General features: G+C 42.5%; 1 protein-coding gene across 4 annotated transcripts in view; it reads left to right on the plus strand.

Moving 5' to 3' along the window:
* The window catches only part of WDFY4 (WDFY family member 4), a 144,503-nt gene extending 126,089 nt beyond the window's left edge, over positions 1–18,414 (plus strand). For all 4 annotated transcript variants that reach the window (XM_075154612.1, XM_075154613.1, XM_075154614.1 and 1 more), the window contains 9 exons: positions 2,406–2,618; positions 3,164–3,311; positions 4,154–4,311; positions 5,971–6,129; positions 10,609–10,788; positions 13,672–13,854; positions 14,474–14,561; positions 16,760–16,871; positions 17,967–18,414. In XM_075154612.1, coding sequence (XP_075010713.1) covers positions 2,406–2,618; positions 3,164–3,311; positions 4,154–4,311; positions 5,971–6,129; positions 10,609–10,788; positions 13,672–13,854; positions 14,474–14,561; positions 16,760–16,871; positions 17,967–18,033 — 1,308 coding nt within the window. In that variant the 3' untranslated portion in view covers positions 18,034–18,414. The remainder of the gene's footprint in view (positions 1–2,405; positions 2,619–3,163; positions 3,312–4,153; positions 4,312–5,970; positions 6,130–10,608; positions 10,789–13,671; positions 13,855–14,473; positions 14,562–16,759; positions 16,872–17,966) is intronic.
* Positions 18,415–24,566: the final 6,152 nt, after the last annotated feature.

Here is a 24,566-nt window from a genome sequence, read left to right on the forward strand (position 1 = left end):
AAACCAAAAGCTGCACTCCAGTTATGCGCTCCAGATGCTGGTGGCATTCAGCCTGTGGGAGCAGACTAGATCTAGTTTGAAGTAAAGCCCCCACAGTGCACGTAATGTGGATACTGGGCCATCTCTACCATCTGTTCTGTTCTACAAATCTGCTTCCACTGAACTGCTCTATTTGATAACATTGGCACAGCTGATAAAACCACACAACTTTTACAAATTAATTCAAATCTCAAATAGGAACAGTTTAGCAAATGAAAGATCATGTTCTTAATGATTTTCGAGACGTGGTCAGACCTCAAGTGCAGTCAGTCCAATATTCTCTCTCCAACCATAGCTAGTACTAGATGTTACACAGGAGAGTGCAAGAAATCTTGCTGTGGAAAGAAAGTTGATTAGCCTGCCTGGGAAAGTTCGTCTAACCCTGAAGTGAAGAGTTAGAGATCTTGAATTCTGAAACATGAGGGTTTCTGCCTCTTCTGAAATCATCCATAAGACTGGATGTACTTGTTACTGGTATCGTGGTTATTTTTAGGAGGCTTCACAGAGAGTTTGGTGCATTAAACAGATCCAGGTCAACACTGTTCTGAGGTTTGGCTATTGCTTTAAAGAATATGAAAGCGAAGAATTGTTCTTGATATAAAACTGTGAGTAGCTCCCTGTTTCATGTTTAATAAGTTAGGAATCTAGTCTACTAAAGAAATTTATTTACTTCCTCCTGAGACCACAAGTTCTCCCTCCCTGGCTGGGCTTGTCATAGTGCTCAGTGAAATACTGAAAGGCTGCACAGTTGCAGCTCTGTTGGTTGCTTTGTTTTGCTCTGGCAGTGATGCCAGGCAAAATTTACAGTTTGTAATTCATGGACTAACTGTTTTTATTAATGAGGATGAGTTCTGAGTCTGTTCATAACGTGTTTTCCTGTTGTTTGCAGGGGACAGATTGTATGCTGTGCTTGTTCTCTGAGCTGCCCTGTGATCATTATAGCTGTGGGCAGGGTCATTTAAGCCAGCTGCACTGGACTAACTCTCTGCTCTGTGAAATGAGCCATTGTTCTGGATCCCATTAGCTTGTTTATTTCTGCTGTGCTTTGGGTGGGATGGTCTGCTTGGGAGACCTTTAACTGAGCATCAGGGAGTATTGCACAGTCAAATGATTTGGAGATAGGAAAGTATTTTTAATAATGCTTAACACTGCTGCTTGAATCCTTGGGCAAGGCCATTTGGGAATGCACAGAAATTTGGTGAGGCAGGTGATGGCAGGGGCAGTAGCATTTAGTGAAGCCTCATGGGTAAGGCTGGCTAACCTGGAGGTGGGCAAAGGTTAAACTCAAACTTGTACCCACTGCTTATGAACTTGCTGTCTGAGTCTTCCAAGCACAAGTTTTCTGCTATGATTACACCGAACTTTCTAGGGAGCCCACGCTGGGGTGGATGTATTGCCTTGTAGCATCTCTCCCAGTCTTCTCCAGTAGTAATTGTTTCTTCTGGTTCCATTAATCCACACACCTGTCACTGTGGGTAGCAAACATAATCAAAGTTAACCATTTCTTATTTTGGGGAAAAGAGTTCAGACCCTGAGTTTTTCCAGGATGAGGAAATCTGGTGCTGCGACTCTGTCTGCTTAAGCCCTGCAAGGGTAGCAAAATGTTTCTTGATCAAACCCAAGAAGTCTTGAAGCTTTTGTCGTACAGCTGCCCTGCTGCACCCCAACTCTGCTATTGCAAAACCCCTTCCCTGTCTTGGCTTGCAACACCCCGTGCTATTTCAAGCTCTACATTCTTTTTGCTGGTTCATGGCATGCAGCCTCTTCTGCTGTATCCTTCAGACCCAGCTTAAAGCCCCTCCTCTAGTCAACTCCCTTTCCAATCTATGTTTATATGTATCTTCTCAAATAAAGTCTCTGCTACTCAGTGTGATTCATAACTAAGGCATATTTCTACAAATAGACTAGTATCTTAATTCACCTGTGGTTTATCTATAGAGCAAAGTGGTGGTACCAAATGCTAACAAATGTTTTCCTCGTTTAAACCATCTTGTGTCAGTAACAGTATTGGTGAAGACATGATAGCACAGACTTTAATGTATGCTGGAAGCTGGAGGATGTGCCAAGATCTGTGGAATGCTTGCACTTTGCTTAGTGGAACCTGCTTGTGTTGTCTCTGTGGTTATTGCTCCTGGTGTCTGCTAAGTCAAGCACACTGCACTCTGCAGGGGATCCTCTGTGGGGATCCACCTTTCATCTCTTTGGTCACATTTTGTGAGGGTATGCTGAGGATGATGGCACTGGAGGAACTGAAAGTGTGAAGATTCACTTGCAGAGAATTTAGGTCTCCAGCAGGGATTGGAAAGTGGTAATGCATTTGTAATGGATACACTCTACTGAATTAATTAATTTTCTTTTGGTTTCAGGCACTGGAAAGTGACTATGTCAGTGCACACCTCCATCGCTGGATAGATCTGATCTTTGGTCACAAGCAGCATGGCTCAGCTGCAGTGGAGGCAGTTAATACTTATCATCCTTACTTCTATGGAGACAAGATGGACCTCAACAACATTAAAGATCCTCTGATTAAGAGCACCATCCTGGGTTTTATCAGCAACTTTGGACAGATACCAAAACAGGTACCACTTTATCATGAGAGTAGAGAGCATAATTTATTTTGATCTTGTAGTATTTCAACTGGAATGCAAGAATAGAAACTTAAATCAGAGACATTTTCTGATTTAAATCTGCTGAAAGATGGACTATAGACTTCTCCATATTGTGTACTACATCAGTATGCACCCACATACATGTGTGTGATTCCACTTTCTAATCATTCTGTTCCTGTTGTATGCCATACAGCTGTGGCATCAAATCTGAGTTCCGCTCCTTCAGTACAGTCACATGAGTAACCATTAGTCTGGGAATGGGTACAGTCAAATAACAGCAGCTCAAAGTCTCACCTATACTTTTCTCTCTTCTGCTGAATCGCTGGGATTAGCTTCCTATCTCTGTTAGGAAGGGATGTGGTCTGATGAAAATGTAATAAGGGTAAAATTTTATTGTAATGAAGAGGTTCATGTATGACAGTCCTGGAGTCTATGATTAAGGATTTAAACAGATGTCTCTCCTGCATGATCTGGCAAATAGAGATTCATTTTTCAATGCCATTCCTTTGTTCTAGCTCTTCACAAAACCGCATCCATCCAGGAATGCCCAAGGGAAAAGTTCATCAGGAAGAGAGACTGTGCTGTCCCTTCACTCAAGTGGAATTCTTCCGCCTTTTATGAGCAGCCTGCAAAATCTGAAGCTGTCACCAGTTACAATAAAAGGTGCTGCAGGGGCTGTGCTCCATTTTCTGAGCTGATAAGTGCAGAATTCTTGGATGGGGTGAAGCTGGATTTTCAAGAGCACAAAAATAGTCACACAGCTTTGTATGATTGGTCCCTCTGCCAATTGTTGCTTGTGTATGTGTGTATTGTGCGTGGGCATTGAAAACACTCAAGTACTCAGGAGAAATCTTGAAACTTCTGTTGTAGAGTTCAGAACAGATTTTTTGTTTTTATAAAACACCTGAATCTTTTCTCTCTTTTACATTCTGAATATGTTAAATTGAAACATATAGCTCACCGTTTTCCATTCTCATTCTCTCTTTTTACATTCAACAGCGAAGTAAATACTGTACGTCTTTCTCCACTTCTCAATCTTCAAATCTTTTCTTTTTCTTCATCTTTTTCTTAGTCTGTTACTTTTCTCACCTTGAAGAAGCCTGGAAAATTTCAGTGTGTCTACTCTTTACATCCCACATCTTTGTGGGGACAGTGAGCTCCCATAGCTGTACAACAGAGGCTGTTGGTGACATGCCAGGCACCCTCTGTAGCGTATGGCATAAGGCAGTCTGCCAATGAAAAGGAGCTTAACAACACTGCTCTAAACCCCCTTCTTTGGAGCACATCACTCCCTCTGCATGGATTTATGTGGTCCGTTGGAGAGGAGTGTTTCCATTATTCTGTCTGGAATCTCGGTTGTAGAGTGCAATTCTGTCTGTGGCCTGGCCACAGCACTGAGCCCAGTTGTGGGACTTGCCAGCCTCACCACACAAGCTGTTCAAGGAGGAAAGGTAACATAAGTGCTCGAAAAACAACAGAATTAAATATGTTCTCTGTCTTGTCAGACTATCCCAAGGGAGCTATTGGGCACATTGTTCATACTGAGAAAGGAATTCTGGCTGTTGAAAAAAACAAAGTTTTGATTCCTCCTCTTTGGAACAAAACATTCTGCTGGGGATTTGAGGACTTCACCTGCTGCTTTGGCAACTATGGGTCTGAGAAGGTAAATAACAAAAAGTCTAAGCATTCGAGAAATGAATGATATGTGTGGTCTTTGGCTGTTGGGGAGCTGATTTTAGAAGATGCTGTACAGGACTTTGACAGTCAAGCTTCTTGAGGAATCTCAAGTTGGATATCCCAACAGAGCACAGTCATTCTACACTGCTGAAAAATGTGGCATTTCCCCTCTAAATTATCTCAAGTTTTCCTTCCAGTGACTGTGTTGTCCATCAAAATGAAGGAGAATCCCCATTTCATATGTCATAAGGACAATACAAGGTCTCCTGGCCACTGATTAGAAATTTCATTGTGCAGAACTTTCTGCTGGAATTAAGATAGGACCATCTGTCAATTCCCTGCTGGCTCCCAAGCTTAGCCCAGTGCATTCATTCATAATGTCTTCTATTCTACAAAGTTAATACTCTTACTTCTTTGCTGTTAAAAATCAACGGTCTATGTCATTACACTGCTTGTTAGGGCACTTGACAGATCCAGTTTCTTTCTCTACCACACACGCTGATTTTCAGATGTGATTGGGACAATATTATGACACGCAAAGATACCTGAGTTAGCTTGGGTACCAAAATAGCAGAATATGTCATTCAGCAAGATACTGGCTTGGGTATTTGTGCAAGCCACAACATTATATTTTTACAGACATACCCACAGTCAATGGAAGTGAAAAAGCCATGAAATGTATTTTACTTTCTGCTCCCTGTATAAAATTATTGAGAGTTTTCTCCATTGATTTAAATTAAAATCAGTGCTTAGCAATTCATAGTGCTGCTGTAGGCATAAATTATTTGGTTTGTCTCTTCAAAAGTCAGGGTGTCACTGAGCCTAGTGACACTGAGCATAGTGAGTGTGATTACACAGTCACTATGAGAAGTAGTTGGGAGTCCAACTTGGGTTCTCTCTGGGTCAACAGTGCCTCTGGACATGAACTTAAAAGAAATTTTTGTCCTCATTGTAAGTAGGTAAAGGTTTATTCTCTCTGTGGCATGTTTTTTGTAGCTGTGCCATCCAGCTCCACCAGAATCATTAGCGCCATAGTGTTGTCCCCGTTGTGTGGGAGAGAGCTAATGCAGAATGTGAGCAGAAGGATGTTTGTGCTATAATTGTAGCAATGTGTAATAGACCTGACCTTGGTTTAGGCTGGTTTGGGTGTTGCTAACAGCCGTTGGCACAGAATGGAATTTAGTGCTTTGGCTTTTGGCTTTTCAGTCCAAGTAAGAAGAGGACTGCAGAGCCTGGCACTAACTCTGTTAGCAGTGGCCGTCACCGCCTGAGCTTTCTTTTTAATCTACACTGAATGTTTGCATTCTGTCACTATATGGTGGCAGAATGAGCTTGCCTGAAGTTATGTAGGAAGTCTGTGGCGCAAGAGGGATTGGGACTTATGTCTCCTAAGACATAAGACACTGACCTTTGTCCAGCCTTCCTGTTTGGCCCCTGGAGGATGGCACAGCTGCATTCAGCCACAGCCTGTGCATGTACATAGTATGCAGCTGTGCTGTGAGCATAGACTTGTTAAGATGAGCTTTTCTTTCCTGGATTTGAAGAAATGGAGGCTCAGTTCTGAAAATTAAATCTGCCATTTGGTATTAATAAATGCATGGTATCACCAGATGATCATTTGACTTAAAGCTGCTTTCTTGTACAGAACGTGACTACATTTGAGTGCATGGCAGACTGGGGAAAGTGCCTCTGTGCTGTGTGTCCTTCAGCAACTACCATAATCACATCTGGAACAAGCTCGGTTGTGTGTGTCTGGGAATTTTCCTTGATCAAGGACAAAGTGAAATGTCTAAACTTGAGACAGGTCAGTACTGTGGCTCTTTTGCTGTAGAAACTTAATGAAAACCAAAAGATTAGTTTCTTTCTCTCAGATGACTGGCAGAATCTTTGGGTGAATCAAGCAGGAAGAAAAAAACGATAATCAGCAGTATCATGTGACAGCCTGTTATCAGGTCAGGAGCTGAAAATATGCCTTATACCCACAGCTTATAGTTATGAACTCTGCTTGGCTTTTTTTTTCCCCCCTTTGGTAGCATTTCCAAAGTTTATCATCATCAAAGAAACAGTGAAGATAAGGCATATGGTCTCCTCACTTAAAGTGCAGCCAACGCTTGGATTATTTTCAAAAACCAGTATCACCTGGCGATGCTTATAGTTCTTTTTGGGCTGTTACAGCAATGGACAGGATCTCCAAAACACCCTGTGAACTTAGCTGATGGAGATGAAGGCTCAGCTAGGAAAAGTTCTTGATTCTTTTCTCCCAACCTAAATTCAGAACATCAAAGGTTTATCTGTCACTCCATGAGGTAGGGATGCATCCAATAAGAGTGATATAGTTTGTGTCCTCATTGTCCAAAGTCCTTTAGTGGTTGTTGATTTGGAGCTCGTCTACAGTCATCAAACAGCTGTATAAATGCTGTTTCATTTTCAAAAGTGAATTCTCATGCAAGATTTGTGTGGTTCAGCTACGGTGAGTTCTCAGCTTTACAGGTAAAGCTAGAGTACGCCCCTATCATATCTAAAAGGCAGCATGGGAGCCTTTTTCCCTAAGAAAAACAGACAGAAAATGTTCTGCTACTTTTAGGCAAACTAATAAAGGGTTCACTGATCAGTAAGGTCTTCAAGCATTAGAAGCTTCTTCTGTTCATTTGCTCTGGAGGGATATTCAGATGATATTTCAGTGCTTTCCATACCCTGAGCCAAAACATATTTTATTTGTCATTAAATGATGTGAAAACTTCAATGTCTGTTGGGATGCCAGAGAACTATTTAGATCTTCATTTATCTGAAATTCTTGTGTGTTGAAATTAGGGGGGAAACTGTGTTTAGAGCAGTCTCTCTTCTGAGGTTTATGATGTTTCCTGCATGAGAAGCAGCCAGAAATATGAGACAAAATCTTCAGTGATGACCTTTTAATCTGGCTGGTTATTATTCCAAACCAGGACATGGACATAGAAATGGAAGAAATAGCAGTAGAGAAAAGCATAAGCAGTAATCTTCATCAACATCAAAATGATACCAGTCAGGGGGTCAGTTTGAGTTTCAGGCAACTGTTTGAAGAGGCTGTCTTTTATCTCTAATATTCTTTAACAATCTAAAATCAGCTTTGCTGATGTGTTCCACTGTGATTAATCTGGTATTACCCAAAGTCCACAAAGTGGCATGAGATCATGCAATGACAAATTCAGTATTTTTTCCTTCTCTTTGCTAGCAGAGGCTTTTTTTTGATGACTGTCTGGCATAGATGTAAATCTGAACTATGGTTCTAAATGTCTTCCAGTGAATTACTTGCTGCTTTCATGTAATTCACTGCTTCATGGTGGCTGCTTTTTCTGCTGAACAAAAAAATTGTATCATCTTTCCTGAGAGAGTGAGCTTTGCTTAAGTAAAGCTGATGTGCTATAAAGTGGATGCTATTCACTTACCAGCTGTCTCATGGGACTTACAGATTCTGGTTTGGAATGTAGTAAAGTACAGAAACTATATTTCAGCAGAAAAAGTCGCTTTTCCCTCTCTAGGAGGGGCTGCTTCCACAATTTTGTGGAACGCTAAAGATTGAGCATAATAGCCTCAGTATTGATCCATGCAATTTACCAGTTCCCTCAGTGTTCACGAGCAGAGCGATCTGTGCGATCCAGCCCCCAGAATTTCTGGGCCAAATGAAACACTAGACTGGGAGAAGCATCCAGCCAAGCTTTGCTGTCTGCCACACAGACTTCTCAGGGAGGTGCTGAATGTAGCTGTGACGTGTCTGTGTCCATGTCAGCCAGTTAAGTTGGATGGTCAAACTTGGTTTAAGTTTTCATGGACTAAGCATCCCTGCAGTGAAACTGGTCTTCTTTTTTGTCTTTTGATATTTGTGAATTTACGCTGGAGATAGGCCCCACAGTTCTTTCTGCAGATATGCTGCAGGATATTTACCGTTAAGGGAAAACCTGTCAGTCTTTGCAGAACAATAATGAGAAGATGGTGGAGAGCTAAAAACATGCGACTGTTTTTGCATGAATATGCATTGAGACACTGGTGGATTGAAGCTGAGATTATAACTGAGCTCAGGTCTATCCCTCTCTTCCACATTCAGCTTGTATTTAAAGCACTTCACTGTCAGGTAGGATCTTTCTGACTTAAAAAAAGAAAAAAAGGGTTTTATTAAAACTTGTGCAGGAGCTTATCTTGGTTTGACTTGGCAGTTTGGATGCTGTCACAGTGGGTACGTTTTCTTTCATGCTTTGGAGGAAGGAGAGTTGTTGTGGTTTAACCCCAGCCAGCAACTAAGCCCCACACAGCCACTCGCTCACTCCCCCCCCCCCGATGGGATGCGGGAGAGAATCAGAAGGGTAAAAGTGAGAAAACTCATGGGTTGAGATAAAGACAGTTTAATAGGGAAAGCAAAAGCCGCGCGCACAAGCAAAGCAAAACAAGGAATTCATTCACTCCTTCCCACCTGGCAGGCAGGTGTTCAGCCATCCCCAGGAAAGCAGGGCTCCATCACGCGTAGCAGTTACTTGGGAAGACAAACGCCATCACTCTGAACGTTCCCCCTTCCTTCTTCTTTGCCCAGCTTTATATGCTGAGCGTGACGTCCTATGGTATGGGATATCCCTTTGGTCAGTTGGGGTCAGCTGTCCCAGCTGTGTCCCCTCCCAGCTTCTTGTGCACCCCCAGCCTCCTCGCTGGTGGGGTGGCGTGAGAAGCAGAAAAGGCCTTGGCTCTGTGTAAGCACTGCTCAGCAGTAACGAAAACATCCCTGTGTTATCAACACTGTTTTCAGCACAAATCCAAAACATAGCCCCATGCTAGCTACTATGAAGAAAATTAACTCTATCCCAGCCAAAACCAGCACAAGAGGAAATTTGGAGCCCTTGAACCTGCCTTGTCCCAGCCCTTTTTGCAGAGGTCTTGTGCAGTTCTTGAGCACAAGCACTGGGTTATGCCCAGTCCTTTGTAAAGAGACTGTTCTACAGCCAGTCCAAAGCTATTGCTGAGTCTCTTTTTCTATGCTCAGTTGAGAGTGTTTCCGACCACTGTTGGAGACCTCATTTTGTGCCAGTATTTTTAGTCGACAGTTCTTGTGATTGGAATAAATCATAAGCTGAAAATTCATCCCTTGCAGTTGCAGGTCACCTTCAGTAGTACATAGCCTGCTGCAGCTCTGCTTCTTCACCAGTGGATTAATGTTTGAATGCTGTTGTCCTAGTAACCTTGGCAAGTGACAGCACATGTTAGACAGCAAGAGTTCAGTCTCACAGTCACACGCTGGAAAAGAGTACGAGATGTGTTTGCAAAAATCATCTGGGACATGTGGCTCTCCTGCTCCATGCTGAACTGAGACAGACCCTGAAGATTACGTCATGTAGAGAAAGCCAGCAGGGAATAGGCATTTACTGTTAAAACCAACATTATAACTGGTGGGTCTGATTTTTCACAGTAAGGCAGCTAAAAATTGAGCCCTGAAAGGCCTTTTAGGAAAGCTGTGAAGGACTTTTTCTCTGTTGCCCTACAGGCTTTACTTTTATTGGTGGTTATGCAGCAGAAATGTATACTGCTGTCACTCGAGAATGCTGCATTAAACAATTGTCATCAGTATGCCTCTATCCATGATTTCTATCTGTGCTATTAAATTGCCTAAAGTGTAGTCTTCTTTATGAAACTGTTTATGGCTAAATTAAACTGGACACTCCTTATGTCTCTAGAACCTATAAAACAAAACAAAACAAAAAAAAAGGATGTTGTATAGTAATGAAAGAGAAGGGAATTCATATATGGCTTTAAAGCAAAAATTATCCCCAAATGCTGTTTTTCTTCTTAACTAGAATTGGAAAAATATTAGTACTTGTTCAGAAAAACAGAAAGAAAAAACTGGGAAGGTCACTGAAGTATAACCTGATAAGTTTTGTTTCAAAATGTTTTTTTAAATATTGAGAAATAGTATTTTCCAAGCATAAATTTTACTTAAAATGCATGGACTGAAGTGAAAAATTATGTTTTGTTGCTGAGCACAAAGCACTGTCATAGAGTCTGAAACGTATGCCAAGGGCTCTGAGTTAGGGTGCAGCTTGGGGCAAGTCATTTAATCTCTTGGAGACTCAACTTTCCTCAACCACGAGTTGAGGACAAGGGTGCTTCTATAAGATCCTTTGGGATTTCCCCCTCATACCTTTTTCAGTTGTCCAAAGAATGACTAGGTTGTTTGTTCTTACTAAGCAAATGACAGTAGGACTGTGGTTCCCTATTAAATCAGCCACTCCCTGCTGTGGTTTATTGGTTGCTTTTTCCCCACCAGGCTTTGTATGGGCACACTCAGGCAGTGACCTGCCTTGCTGCATCCGTGACCTACAGCATCTTCGTGAGTGGATCTGATGACAGAACCTGCATCATTTGGGACCTGAACCAGCTGACGTACATAAACCAGCTTCCTGCCCACGAGGCAAGCCTCTGTTCTGTTGCCATCAACAATTCAACAGTAAGATCTTCATTTATCATCTTTCTTCTGATGTATCCATGAACATTTCATGATAATTTAATGGGTGCTCTTCCCAACATAAAAACATCCTGAGAGTCTGATACATTGATTTTTTTTTCTTTCTACAGAGATTGCTAATAGTGTTCTTAATGATGAGAGGCGAGCACTAAAAGCAACATCTTAGACTGAGTAGCTAAGTAGAAGCATCTTTGGATGGGTAGATAGCAGGATTAAACAACTTCCAGTTTACAGAGCATGAAGTATTACCCTGGTAGCTCCTGGATTTGCCTCACCCATAACGTTATTGCCTCCATTATTTCATTAATTTCTCCTGACATTCATGCAGCAGAGTCATGTCAGCTGAGACATGTTAGACCTCAGTCTGCTGCCTCAGCTGACAACTTCCTTACGCCTTTGCAGTGACAATGTTGGCTTTACTTTCCCTTCTACTCTCAGGTGCGGGGGGAGGGCCCTGTTGATAACAGTGGGTATAAGTCTGTTCTGTGCCTGGCCAGAATTGTATGCATGTTGATAGGAAAATATTCTGTATTGGATTTTACTGTAAACACTCTGGATAAAATTTTTTCCAACCATCTACCTCCCAAAAATGTTGCTTGCACATTTGTATTTTCTGGCTTTGTTAATATACTAGAGCAGGATTCCAGCTGCTCAGACAATTCAAGGTTGGATCCAGTACCAGAGCTTGTACCAAGAGAGAAAAAATTGAGTTCATAGCAGTAAGAAACCAGGCAGACATTCTCTACTTAGTCTGTGCAAAAATAGTCATCTCGTATCAGAGGTTTATTAACCATGCAGTCTGATGGTTAGTAATTGAGGGTGAGAATTAAGTAGTCTGTTCAGTGCCAGCTCAGCTGCCAGCCCCAGGGGTCCTGGTTGTCTAAAATGGCCAGTGGCTTCAGCAGGCCAGTTCAGAATACCCTGGTGGTCCCTTATGAAGTCAGCTGAAGCCATGCATTCAGAAATGAGTGGGTGAGCTGGCACAGACCATGGGCTTGAGACCCCAAGAGGATGGAGTCCTCTCCTTTCCATGTACTCGCCTTTTTAGTTGGTAGCTCCTCTTCTGGAGCTGTCCAAAAACGAGATGGTCTGTGCCAGGAACAGTCTGGTGATTGATCCAAGAGCAGTTCTCCAGCTTGTTGGAGTGCAAATGGTTAAACTGATTGGACAATAGTCTGCAGAAAGGTTCATTTAAAAGAGGAAAAACCTGAGGAAAGTATGACTGAAACTTCAGGGAAAAAAAGATGAAGGGATCCATATGTTGTGGGTGAAAAAATTCTTTTTGACGTTAGCAGAACAGGGTATTTAATTCTGAAATGTGTTTTTGTTTAAATTTTCTATATATATTTATGTATTATAAAATGAAGATAGAAACAAAATGTTTCCATTTTGTTAAATTAAATATTTTGATTGGCACAAAAGGACATGTTTGGTAACAAGGTTTTTTCCTGGAAAATTCAGAAAGTTTTGAGGCAAAGTTTTGAAGGAAACAAATTTCTTAACCATATGCTTTGCTGTGAAATAAGAATCTTGTGCAGCTCTTTGTTATGTAATTGTTGTTTTTTATATTTGCTTGAGCATCTAGAAGCTCCATTTATAGATCCGAACCTCATGATGTTTGTATCACATAGATACAAAGTAAAAAGGCTGTCACAAAAATTTTATAAGCTAAGGAGGACTGTAAAAGCTTGCTGTAACTGATGATTTCAGTTAGTTTTAAATCCCTGGTCTAGACCGAAAACCACTCTAGATCATTACCAAATGCCTGGACATTATGTACTGTCATGCAGATAAAGTAGCTTAAATTTAATCTCTCTAATTATTGGCAACTCTGTTTTGAATGTGCTATCCTTGTTTTATCTTCAGAATTCTGCCTTGCAGTGTGAAGAGCTCTGGCCCCAAATCAGGCAGGGGTGAAGTACCGTGTTAGTGGATTTAAACCAGATGCATGCTGCTAATTTTGAGGGCACACTGGCCTTTGCCAGAATCAGATGACTTTCCTGATGCTGTTCTATTTAGCTGGTTCTTAGCAGGCATCAAGGGTGGAAAGGTTAGGTGGAATTTCAATTAGTAACTTGATCAAAACGCATTTTTGATAAAATCATTTAAAATTGCAGCATTGGCTCTTGGTTGTGTGTGTTTCTTGCCCCTAAGGGATTACCTGTGTATCTGCTCCTGATGTGCAGTCTGTGGCAAGACTGTGCACTTGCACGGAAGGGAGAGGAGGAGAAATTGAGTTGCAAAGGACGTTCTCTGCATCAGAAGTGCAGCTCACTGAATGCTGAGCTGGTCATTGGTCAAATGCAAAACACAGTCTAAAAATGCGATGACATTAAGCTCCCTGTGAGGGGCAGAGGAGGATTGTGAAATCACCAAAGGCTTCGCAGCTAAGCAGGTGAACACAATGTCCTTGTTTAAGAGAATGCTTATTTGTAAAACTTAAAAGAGCACTAGTACTGGCCCAGAACCTGTGCTAGGCATTGCCTGTGCACAGTCTCTGTCCCTGACAGTAGCTAGGTAATCTGTCAGTCTGCTTTTTTACTAAAAGCCTGGATTTTATGGAAAATAGAAAGGGAACGTTTAAAGAAATATTTTCATTTAAAAAAATGCAAAAAGCCCTTTCTTTCTGCATTATCTTGCTAAATCCAAGAAAGTTGTTTTGGGTTTCTACGATATAAAAATGTCAGAATTTTTCATGAGAAAAAAATGTCATTTTTTACTATCTCTGGTTTAAATCATCTGCCCAGAAGCAAAACAAAGGTCAGAATTTAAGTCGGAGCAACTCTGTAATTTATAATCAGCACTTAAGAGCTGCGAGGAGCATGACTGTAGGATCTTGAAACATTGCCTCTTGCTTTGTTACAGGGTGCTATTATCTCTTGTGCTGCATCTTACCTATATCTGTGGACAGTCAATGGCCAGCTTCTTGCAAGCATTAACACCCCCTGCAGCCCTGAAAGCCATATTGTTTGCTGCTGCTTTGCTGAAGTGATGGACTGGGACACACGCAGCATCATCATCACAGGAAGCACAGATGGAGTGGTGAGGGTAGGTAGATGGGGGAGAGGAAAGGGAATCCTGATTCACAGAAGCAAAATTTTGCATCCTAAATGGAGGGACAGAGCTACTAAAAGGCCATGCCACTTTCTTAACAGGGCAGCACAGGGCAGAAGCTGAAATCAGAGTAAAATGTTTGCTTCCTATCAACTTTTATCCTCCTGAATGGAGGAGTCTTTGCCATTCAGGAAGAGTTTTGAAAATGTGCTTTTCATTCTGGTGTGGTTTTGAAAGCAAAAATTATATTGCCTATTGGAAATACGTTTGAGACTGGTTTCTGAGAGTTGGTTCATAGCTCAGTTTATTAAGTCATACTTTCTCAGGAGCAGGAATTCACTGCTGGTTCCACCTCCAGTCTGGTGGGAGACCTTCCTGGGTTACTGGGATCCTTGGTAGCATGTCAGCCCAGCAACCCCACCAGCTCCCTGCATACATTTCTCCAGTGGGATGCCCTGCAGCACAGTGGCAGAGGGAGAGACGACTGCGAAATCCTGTTCTGATGTTAGAAGTTCAATTTCCACCCCTTGCTGGGAAGCAGACAGCCACATCTCTCTCTTGTTGCATTGTTATAATCCATACTTTTTCCATTTTTACCTCCTTGCTGGCACAGCTGTGGAGGACTGAATATACCGATAGCTCAGGCCAAGCTGCTGGACTGAGGCTGCAGAGAGGCACGATGGAAGAGCCAGGCAACACGGGTATGACCACAGGGTGCTCTGTGAACTGCAGTGTGACTGCGTGCTGCAGACCTTGTTTGGTTGTGAGGAAGAGGGTGTGTGAGCACAGCGCTGTGAAGGGGAGATGGTGCAGGTAACTGGTGCAGTGTTACTGTAACCAACAGCAGAAGTAGTGGGTAGCCGCTGCCCTACCATACAGAGAGCAGCCCTGAGCCACCGGTGTCAAGGGCACATCCTGCCTGGATGAAGCCAAAAGCTTCTTCATAGGCTCTGTCATGGGTTCTGTCAAGCTTGATAGACTACATTTCTGCATAAACCTATGAAACTAATGAACTATCCTGGCTCCAGAAAGCCCATTCCCTTGGCACCTCTGCTGGTGGCCTGTACTAAAGTATCCTGGGATGGAACTAAAGCTCTGGGATGGAACAGGAAAGTTTGTTGCCTTTGCCACCTTAAATGAGATCAGAGGCCCTTCAAACTGGTGGGAGGCCAGCAGCAGGCCCTAGTGCATGGAGCTGTTTATTCAAGGCTCTGCCAAGCTGAAGCTGATACCCTGGAGTTCTCGCAGAGCTAAGGTTAATAAGATGATGGGGCTACGGTGCTGTCTGGTGTTAAAAATAACTCAAGCTCACTTCTCTGTTCTAACAAATACAGGAGCTGAAACCTGCCAGGGAACTTTAAAGGCACATCCTAAATAGCACAGCTTGCTTCTCTTTGCAGCACATTTTATAAGAAAAAGAAATTGTGGTGTTAGTATGTATAATTTAAACCACTTATTTGCTGTGATCCTCATTACAGACATTCTCTATTACTTCAATTTTAGGCACACAATTTGCATAAATATAGAGCTATAGATGTAACATCTGCATAAAAAGATATTATACAGTAATTGGGCATTACCACTGAGATCTTCAGAAGTGCTTTCATGTAACTTGGCGTCTACATTACTTAGATTGCTATGTGAAAATATTTATACATACAGAGGCATATTGGAAATGCCAAACCAGATGCCCATCCGACCTTTTGTCATGTCTCTGAGAGTAGCTAGAGCCAGATGCTTCTAGGGAAGGTGCAAGAACACCAGAGATGCCAGATGTGAAATAGTCTGGCTGTGGTAGCTACATATTTGGTTTCATTGTGGTCTCTAATCAGATTGCTGTAAATCAAAGGAAAAGACTTATTCCTTCCAAAATCCTTGTAGTATTGTGTAGATTTGCAGATTCTTTTTACGTGTACAAACATCCAATTTGCTTTAAGAATTTCCTAAATTCTTGCCCGTAACTTCCTGTGGCATTTATTTCCATGTCGTATTTACTCAGGTACAATTCCGTAGGAATGTCTTTGAGCAAACTGAGATTTTAGCTATTTTTAAAATTTATATCTTAAACAGTTCTCCAAACTAGGACTTAAAAGCTGCCCATGGGAGCATAGCAGAATACTCCTGTTTGTGCCTTTTTCAGAGAGGATCGTAAAAGAAGACCGGGCATCTGGTGACGTGTAGACACACACACTGTTCACACACGAGCATAAGGACACATGTTCTCAGATGCATACAGCAACAGTGTTCTTTAATAAAGAGTTGAGAGGTATAATCAAAGCAGTGACATGCTCCCTTAAACTATTCAGATGACTTCAGAATTATTTTAAATGGCCAAATATTCCCACATCTCATTCTACGCATTAAAGAAAATAAAATTAATACAAAACACAGTCATTAAAAAGACCAAAGTAACTATGATTGAGTTATGTTGTTAGGTGTGTGTGTATGTATGTGTGTGTATGTGAAATGTTCTCAGCATTTAATTATCGGTTCTGTTATGAGCGGATTTAGATAAGTTGATAATACCAGGGCTTTATGTAATTTCTTTTTACTAGGCAATTATGGGCTGTATTATATCCTGGCAGCAAGGTATTGTGGGGCATCTTATTAAGCATAGAGCCAGTGAAAACTGATGAACAATTTTGCTGAACTAGGCATGCAATTTAGAAAGCAATAATACACAAATCCAATTTAGCACACAATTGATACAGCCGCACGTCAGCACATGTAACTATCATAGCCACAAATTAAATTGGGATGGGCCTATTTTGCAACAGCACAGGCTGAGATTAAATATATTTGTTCTCAACTTAACAACTTGCTGACCATAAATAATAACAATCGCATCCATGCTGCCCCCAGACACTTTCTAAATATTTATTTTTAAATCACACAACAGGTAACAAGTGTGGAAAACATCTTGTTCTCTGTCGGGAACTGAATCCCAGCCTTGCCTTGACTGGAAAACCAAGTAAGACCAGCCCAGCAGTGACGGCGCTGGCTGTATCCAGGTACTGTCCTTCTCTTTGTACTGCAGCCGGCGTCCGGCAGAGCGCACCGCACCAGCCTCGGGGTCGCCAGCGCTCTGTCTGAAATCGGCAGGTTGTTTTATTTTATTCTGAACTTTGTATTACTGCTGGGTTTTTGTCTTTTGGGGTTTTTTGTTGTTGTTTTTTTCCAAAATCTCAGTCGAATCACCCTGTTTTAGCCAAATGCAGTCACTCTGGGAGCTGGCCTGGCTGATTCTGTTAAGCGAAGGATGTTGGGATAGTCCGTGGTCAGATAGGAGACAACCCAGGAGAAAGAGCAGCTTTCGGCCAGAATAGTTGTAGAGATCAGTAGCTGCTTCACTGTCTCTGCACCACAGAAAAACCACTATCCTAGGAGCTGCTGGAGCTGCTGTTTCCTTAAAATGTAAACAGAAAGTTTTTGGCCAAAGGACAATTTTGTTGTTAAACTCAACTGAGTTTGCACAGCCAGCAGTCCTTTAGTTTACTCAATCCCCCTCCTGCAGTTTCATCTGGCTGTAATATTTGTCGTTATCTCCTACCCCAGGATGTTACAATGTACTGTAAAACAGTTGCTGTCTTTCTCTCCAAAAGTGTTGGCATTTTGATAGTTGCTAAAATGATTCCTATATTCTGCATGCTCAGATTTAGAGCACTTAGAGTGTGATGCTTATATGCGTTGAAAGTGGGAAAGTTTGGCAGGGAGGGTTAGTTTCATTGATGGCACTGCATGTAGCAGAGATTTCAGTGGCTGAACCCGTGACATTATGTGCCAACAAGTCTGAATTCTGAATCTAGCCAGCAAATTTAATTAATGTTTGTGGATTCTCAGGAGCAGTGAAGGGTAAGAGCTCCTGATCTGGCTAGATTGCCCACAACTAACCCACTGAACTTCATAAAAGTTTGGATCTGATTCTAAGTTCAGTCTTTGAAGTATGAATCTTGTCTACTCTATATCATTGTTCTTCAAATTTAACATTAAAGATACCCTGCTCCCCTGACTGTTGCATCCTCCTAATTGCTAGACAGGAGAAAGCCTTGATCCTATTTGCATTTTGTTCTTAAACGTTTTTCTCTTCTTTTTCTTTCTTTCTCAAGAAATTTCTCCAAGCTCCTGGTTGGTGATGACTGGGGAAGAGTCTGCTGCTGGTCTGTGGATGGGTAGGAAGAAATAGCCAAGAACTCCTTTTTTTAGCCTTTCGGATGGAGAGCAAAGTACCCTTCAGAGCATGAGAGTCAGAGAAACTGGAAGCCTATGGTGGGGGACTGAATCTCAAAAGTGTTGTTGGACTGACCCTGCAGTCATCTCTGATGGAAATTAGAGAATGGACTCCAAAGTTGTGAGAGAGACACTGACAGACATGCACATAGACAATGAGATTTTGCAGTATTTGTCCTGGGAAAACTTTTGTATTTTAAATGTTATTTTAGATACTGAATTTGGCATAATACATTGTATTTCACAAATAATAGCTAGCAAATAAAACTGCCTTGATTATGCCAAAGAACAATGTAGCTTAATAAAATTAGCGTATTCTAATTTTAATACCATGAGATCAGAAAATGCTGAGGCTTCAAACAGATGTTAAGTGAGTTTGTTGCAGTATTTTTGTTCTTATTAACATACCAAGTATGTTAATATGTCCGTTCCTACTCTTCCTCCTTCCCTAAATCTCCATGAAAATGTATGCATGCCTTCTGAAAAGCTATTTTGTTTGCAAAATGAAGGTAGGAATTCCCAGGTTGACAGTGGTGCCTTTATCCAGCCCTTCTGTGAACATGGGTTATGGTGCAATCTTTAGTTCCCTAATCTCTGACTTGTTTTTTTTCATAGTGAGCAAGGCAGATAAAATGCATGGAATGGGTGAGGATGAAGATCTGACACAGCTGGTCAACATATTCTTTCATTCTCCTCCTTCACTGCCTTCTTTCCGAGCCTTGTCCAGATGTTCTCTGGAATATCAGTATATGAGACACCAAGATTTACTTTCACAATCACCCTGCATGGTAAAGTGGGTATTTGTGGAATAAGAAGGCTGAGGCCATAGTGTAATAAATTTAAGTGCCATCTGTGTCCCTAGTGGAGATGGAGAAAGTGTGAAAAATCAAGCTTCTTAACATTCATGAGAATTTGAAGGAGCTTAACTGATAACTTAACTCCCCCCTCCCCTGCCCCTTAAGTATCTTATCTTACACACAGAAGGGCTGAGTAGCCACTTAGGCAGAGCAGCTTCCTGAACACCACAGACTGGATCAGGGCAAGAGCTAGGATGAACACGAAGGACATTGTGGCCATGAAGGCCCATGTGTTCGTACCACCCAACACACCCCTGAACAGTCAGAGCCAGGAGAGCTCCCTGATTTCCACCACACTGGGACTGGTTAGCGCTGCAGGAGTGAAGCCCTGTGTGTGCTGCATTGGACAGCCAGAGATTGAGGAATGTGAGTGTCCTGGTTTTGGCTGGGATAGAGTTAATTTTCTTCCTAGTAGTTGGTGTAGTGCTATGTTTTGGATTTAGTATGAGAATAATGTTGATAACACACTGATGTTTTAGTTGTTGCTAAATAATGTTTACACTGGTCAAGGACTTTTCAGCTTCCCATGCTCTGCCAGGTGCACAAGAAGCTGGGAGGGAGAACAGCCAGGACAGCTGACCCAAACTGGCCAAAGGGGTATTCCATACCATATGACGTCATGCTCAGTATGTAAGCTGGGGGAAGAAGAAGGAAGGGGGACGTTCGGAGTGATGGCGTTTGTCTTCCCAAGTAACCGTTATGCATGATGGAGCCCTGCTTTCCTGGCGATGGCTGAACACCTGCCTGCCGATGGGAAGGAGTGAATGAATTCCTTGTTTTGCTTTGTTTGCGCATGCGGCTTTTGCTTTACCTATTAAACTGTCTTTATCTCAACCCACGAGTTTTCTCACTTTTACCCTTCTGATTCTCTCCCGCATCCCACCGGGGGGTGTGAGCGAGCGGCTGTGTGGGGCTTAGTTGGCGGCTGGGGCTAAACTCGACAGTGAGGAACTGTCAGGAACATGCCAAAATCGTGGTGCTAGAGGTTTGCCAGTGTCAGGAAGAATCTGGAGTAGAAGACAGGTGTTTACCAGTCTTCCTCTAACTACACCATCAACTTTCTTCTTCCTGTAGGGCACTGCTTTGTTTATGACTCTTCTTTTGAATTATGTTGCTGAATGAGCAAGACTTCCTATGGCAAACAGCTTCCTTCCTTACAGAGTGCTGAGACATATGCCCCCTGAGCCCACCCTGCAGCTCGGTCTAACCTCCACAGTGAGTGAGGTAATTGCCTGTGGAAAATGTAGTAATTACAGGCTAGCTCATGACGCAGACATACAAGGAAGGCTGCATTATGTCTACACAGATGACCTGGCTGGTTATCCTTTCTAACCTCCCAAGTGTGTGACTTGATGACGCAAACACTATCCTTTCTACGCTCAGTGAAACATACACTGAAAAGAGGCAAAAACACACCAATGTTTTTGCAATCAAAGTAACCCTGTTGAGCGAAGGTGTACCGTGCCCATCTTTCCTTTTCCTGAGGACCGGGGAAAGGTCAATTGTTATAGAATTCAACCAAATTAAGTACACTACTTCTTTTCTCTTCCTTCCCTGCACATTCCTTAAAAATAAGCTGTGATTTGGATACATGGACAGCAAGACTTGGACTCCTGTCAGCTGTGAATACAGCTTTACTGAACTATGGTAAAGCTGATTAAGAGCCATGAAAGAAGCTCACTACCTGTGTTTTCATCTACCTAGTAGGCATCTTGATAGCTTGCTAATTGTGTCTCCTCCTTTAGCCTTTTCATGCAGCCTGTCTTTGCCAATAGCAGTTACTCCCTTTCCTAGAGCTGGTACTATCACCTACTTTGCAGCCTGGACAGCAGCACTAATGGTTCCAGTGCTCTAGACAACAATCTGACTTATACCTGTTTGGTATAAGAAAAGGCCAGCTGTAGGCTAGCCATGCATGGATTTGACAGGCTCATCTCCTTGTGCCTAACATCAGTACTCTTATATCTTCAAGAGAAGGATGAGGTGCTGTTGTTTTGGATCACAGAGAACCAATCCAGAGTGTGCATGTGTGAATGGAAGTCAGCAGGTTAAGAATGAATGTCTTCCTGAGTCAAGCTTGTTCTAATGTTCAGGGAGTTGTAATTTGGGAGAATATAAAAGGCAACAGAAAGGATAGAAATGGGTTGCAATTTCCTCCTGGTGAAAATTCTGATTAGGAGTGATTTGCTGTACAACAGTGCTTGGTTGAGAAAGTTTTGGTTTCTTCTCTAGCTCTAGAGGATTTTTCCCCGGAGTCATAAGTCATGGAAAGAAATGCATACTGTGAGTACCCAAAGCACCACTCCTTGCTTGCAGAGTTAAGGCACAAATGTAAGCATGTTGCAGTTGTCGCATTTCCTAGGTCTGATACAGCTGGTGTGTGCGACAGTGGTAGAATGTTACCTGGTCATTTTTCTGCAGGCAAGTCTCTGTGACATGAAGTTTTTGCATGGTTGAACAATTAGCTGAAACCAACCCTTTTACAAGCACCTGCTTTTATATATGTGTTGGTCTCCTGTGTATTTGGTAAATGATGAATGTCCATGAAATTCTGTCAGCTCTAGATGTGGAGGTAGCTTTCACTGACACATAGACAAGGCTTGGTGCTAAGCTCAGGGGCAGTAGTGGTGCCTACTTGGTGGGTATCCTGAAGTGGTACTGATTCTCTAATGGCCGCATGGGATGTAGGGTAGCAGATCTAGAATATGCTTGAAAAATTAAGCAAGTAGAGCAATTCCACGGCAAATACTTTCAGCATAACTCCATTGTTACTGTAAGTGGCACAGTGCGAACATCACCAGAGGGTTGTAATTATCTCAGAACCAACTTTTGCAAGGGGTAAGTAGCTCAGGGTGAGAATTACCCTTAAAAGAAATCCAATCCTATTAGGATAAGAAATGAAGAAATAAGACATAGTCTTAACTCTACCCTGTAGGGAAACCAAGAAGAGAAATGTGGAACAGCACAACCTTTATGTGACTTCAAAATCAGTTTAATCTAATCGAGGACCATAAACCCTAAAATGCCTTAATCACACTTATTTGGTTATTGCACAGACTATCTTGCATCCTTTTTCGGCAATAGAAGTCTTATAATGTTACAGTGAGCATTAAATACTACCTGATTTCTGTAGCTTTCTGTCGGCTAATAAACGCTAGTGAAGCAATATTTGCAGAGCTGCCGGTGCACTGCAGGGCCTTTGCATACTCTTAAAAAAGAATTTGCTCAAACCTTTTTTGAGAAATCCATGCAAACCAATCCGTAACTTCCACAAGAAAGTATCCCTGTGATTGTCACCATGTGCTACTGTTCCCAAGTCCTTTTCATACAGGAATGTCAAAGCTTGTTACAAGAGGGTATTGGAAAGATCATCATCTCATTCAGGATTGCCTATGGCTGTCACAATGGAAGCCACCCAAGAGCCATATCAGCTAAAATAATTTGCAGGATTGTGCTCCCTTCTGCATGAAAATGCAGCCTGTTATGCTTGTCTCTCATTGTTAGGGCACCGGACATCCCAAGGAAGTTAAAAAAGAAGCCCAGAAAAGCTCTGGACCTGGTCCCAGCTCTCTTGTCTCCTCCTGCTTGGTACTAAGCACCTCTGAGCCAGGTAGCTGGAGTGATTTGTTTGCTTTACCATGTGGTCACACATGTCCCTTAGGGGTCAGACTAGTTGTTGCATTACTGGTGTCACTCTTCAGATGTGCATAGCAATTACTGTCATTGAAGTCAGCCAGGGTGATGGGGAGATGTGAGAGGGAACAGGGCTGGGAGAGGAATGCCAACCTTCCCTGTGCTTTTCGCCTTACAGACAGGTTGTCTTTGGAGCTCTTCCCAAGTGTCAGGAGGCTCCAGGAAATTTGCCTCATGAAGTTTTTAAAAGGGAACCCCCTCATTCCCTGCACTGGAGTTAAATGTCGTATGGAAACCTGGCATCCAGAACTAGGCAGCCTTCAGCAGTACATTGGATCTTGGTGACCATGAGTAGTATTTGCTGTAATGAGTACTGAGCAAATGTAGGCCTTGTGATGGGGACAGCTGTGCCTGTGTTCAGTGATCGCTTGATGGGTTTCGTACTCAAGTGTTGCAACCCTATGCGTGTGGAGGGTTGGTGGGGTAGGGCGGTCACTGAGGGAGCAACGGTGAGTATGCTGGCTGGGTGGCTGGAGCTGAGGATGTCAGGTGAGCCTCTGCAGTGGAGAGAACACTGTGAGCTCTTACTGATGGGGGAGAAGCTGTCTCTGTGTGGGTGACTGCCACAGCAGCATGGGAACTTTCCCTGTTTCAGGTCAGAAATTGTCTCCTTGTTCAGTTTAGGCAGGAGGCTCTAAGGACTTTACTTCTCCCTCTTACATCTGTTCCCTAGTCAGGAGGGACAACGAAGAATCATGCTTCCATAGCTACTCCGGTTTTGGTGGGATGCTCAACTCCCATGGGGGGAGCACAGGGATTAAGCCACTGGAATGAAGTGAGAGTGCCCTTTGACCACTCCTGTGCTCAGTCCATTCCCCACAGTCTCCTGGCTATGGCGGTCTCCAGTGGAGAGGTGGTAACAAGTTAAATCTCCTCTGCCAATGTCTATGTCTTTATACCCTCTTATTTTACTGACACTGCTGGACTAACCAAAATAAAATGCAGTCAAGGTGTAGTCATTTAAGTTCCCATCTTTGACTATCACAGTTGCAGACGACCAGCTCTGGTAAGCAAGCAAAAGGCATATCTTTATTGTGACAGTGGGACTATGCATGTTGTAAACAAGGGATTCCAGTAGTGTTATTGAAATAACCGGAGTTGCTGTCAGACTATGAGGTAATTTGGTTGGAAAGGTGAAATCCTGATTTGCTCCAAAGCCTTTGTCTGCCTGGCAGGCTGGCTTCTGCCTGTAACCTGGCGTTTGTTGACTTTGGTTGTGTAGGGACTCAGTTGCCACCTTGCTGGGTGTAGCAGCCTGTGGTGTTCATGGTGGGTGTCTGCTTGAAGCTCTGCGCAGCGCTTGGCTCTTCAGAGCCCGATTATGAGCTGAATATATACTCCGTATTTGGGCTTTATATTTACAGGCCCTTCCCTGTGGCAGTGCTGGGACTGTGATAAGTGGGAGGAGGCCCACTAGAAATCTACTCAAGCAGGTCTAATTGTACCAAATAGAACGGCTCAGTAGAGTGGAAAATAGTCCTCATATATCTACCCGAAGAAGATAATGACCTTTTAAATAACAGAAGCAATTTTATTTCAATACTCCAATTACTCTGAACTCTCAAATGTCAAAGTGCCGAGCACTTTCAAAATAACTTAATTTAGACATTTATGGCACTTAAACACTGCTAGTTTCTTATCTAACCTAATTATGGGTTGTACAGGAAATTGCAAAGCATCCCAATTAATGTTATTTTTTATAGTGATACATAGGAGTGGCCTTTGCCATTTGCCGTCGTCATGTGCACAGTGATTTACTAATTTTGGCTTTTAAGTTAGTTTCCTGACAGGACAGAGCTCTTCTATGCTCTGGTTGCTCTTTGAGTGCAAGCAAGGAGGAAGTAGAGGTAGAAGTGAGTGTAGCTATGTTTGCCTAAGGGATTTGAAGGGCACACGCAAGGCAGGACCATTTAAGGCACAGAGGTGCAG

This window comes from Calonectris borealis, chromosome 7, assembly GCF_964195595.1.
Source record: "Calonectris borealis chromosome 7, bCalBor7.hap1.2, whole genome shotgun sequence".
In the NCBI taxonomy this organism is placed as follows: domain Eukaryota; kingdom Metazoa; phylum Chordata; class Aves; order Procellariiformes; family Procellariidae; genus Calonectris; species Calonectris borealis.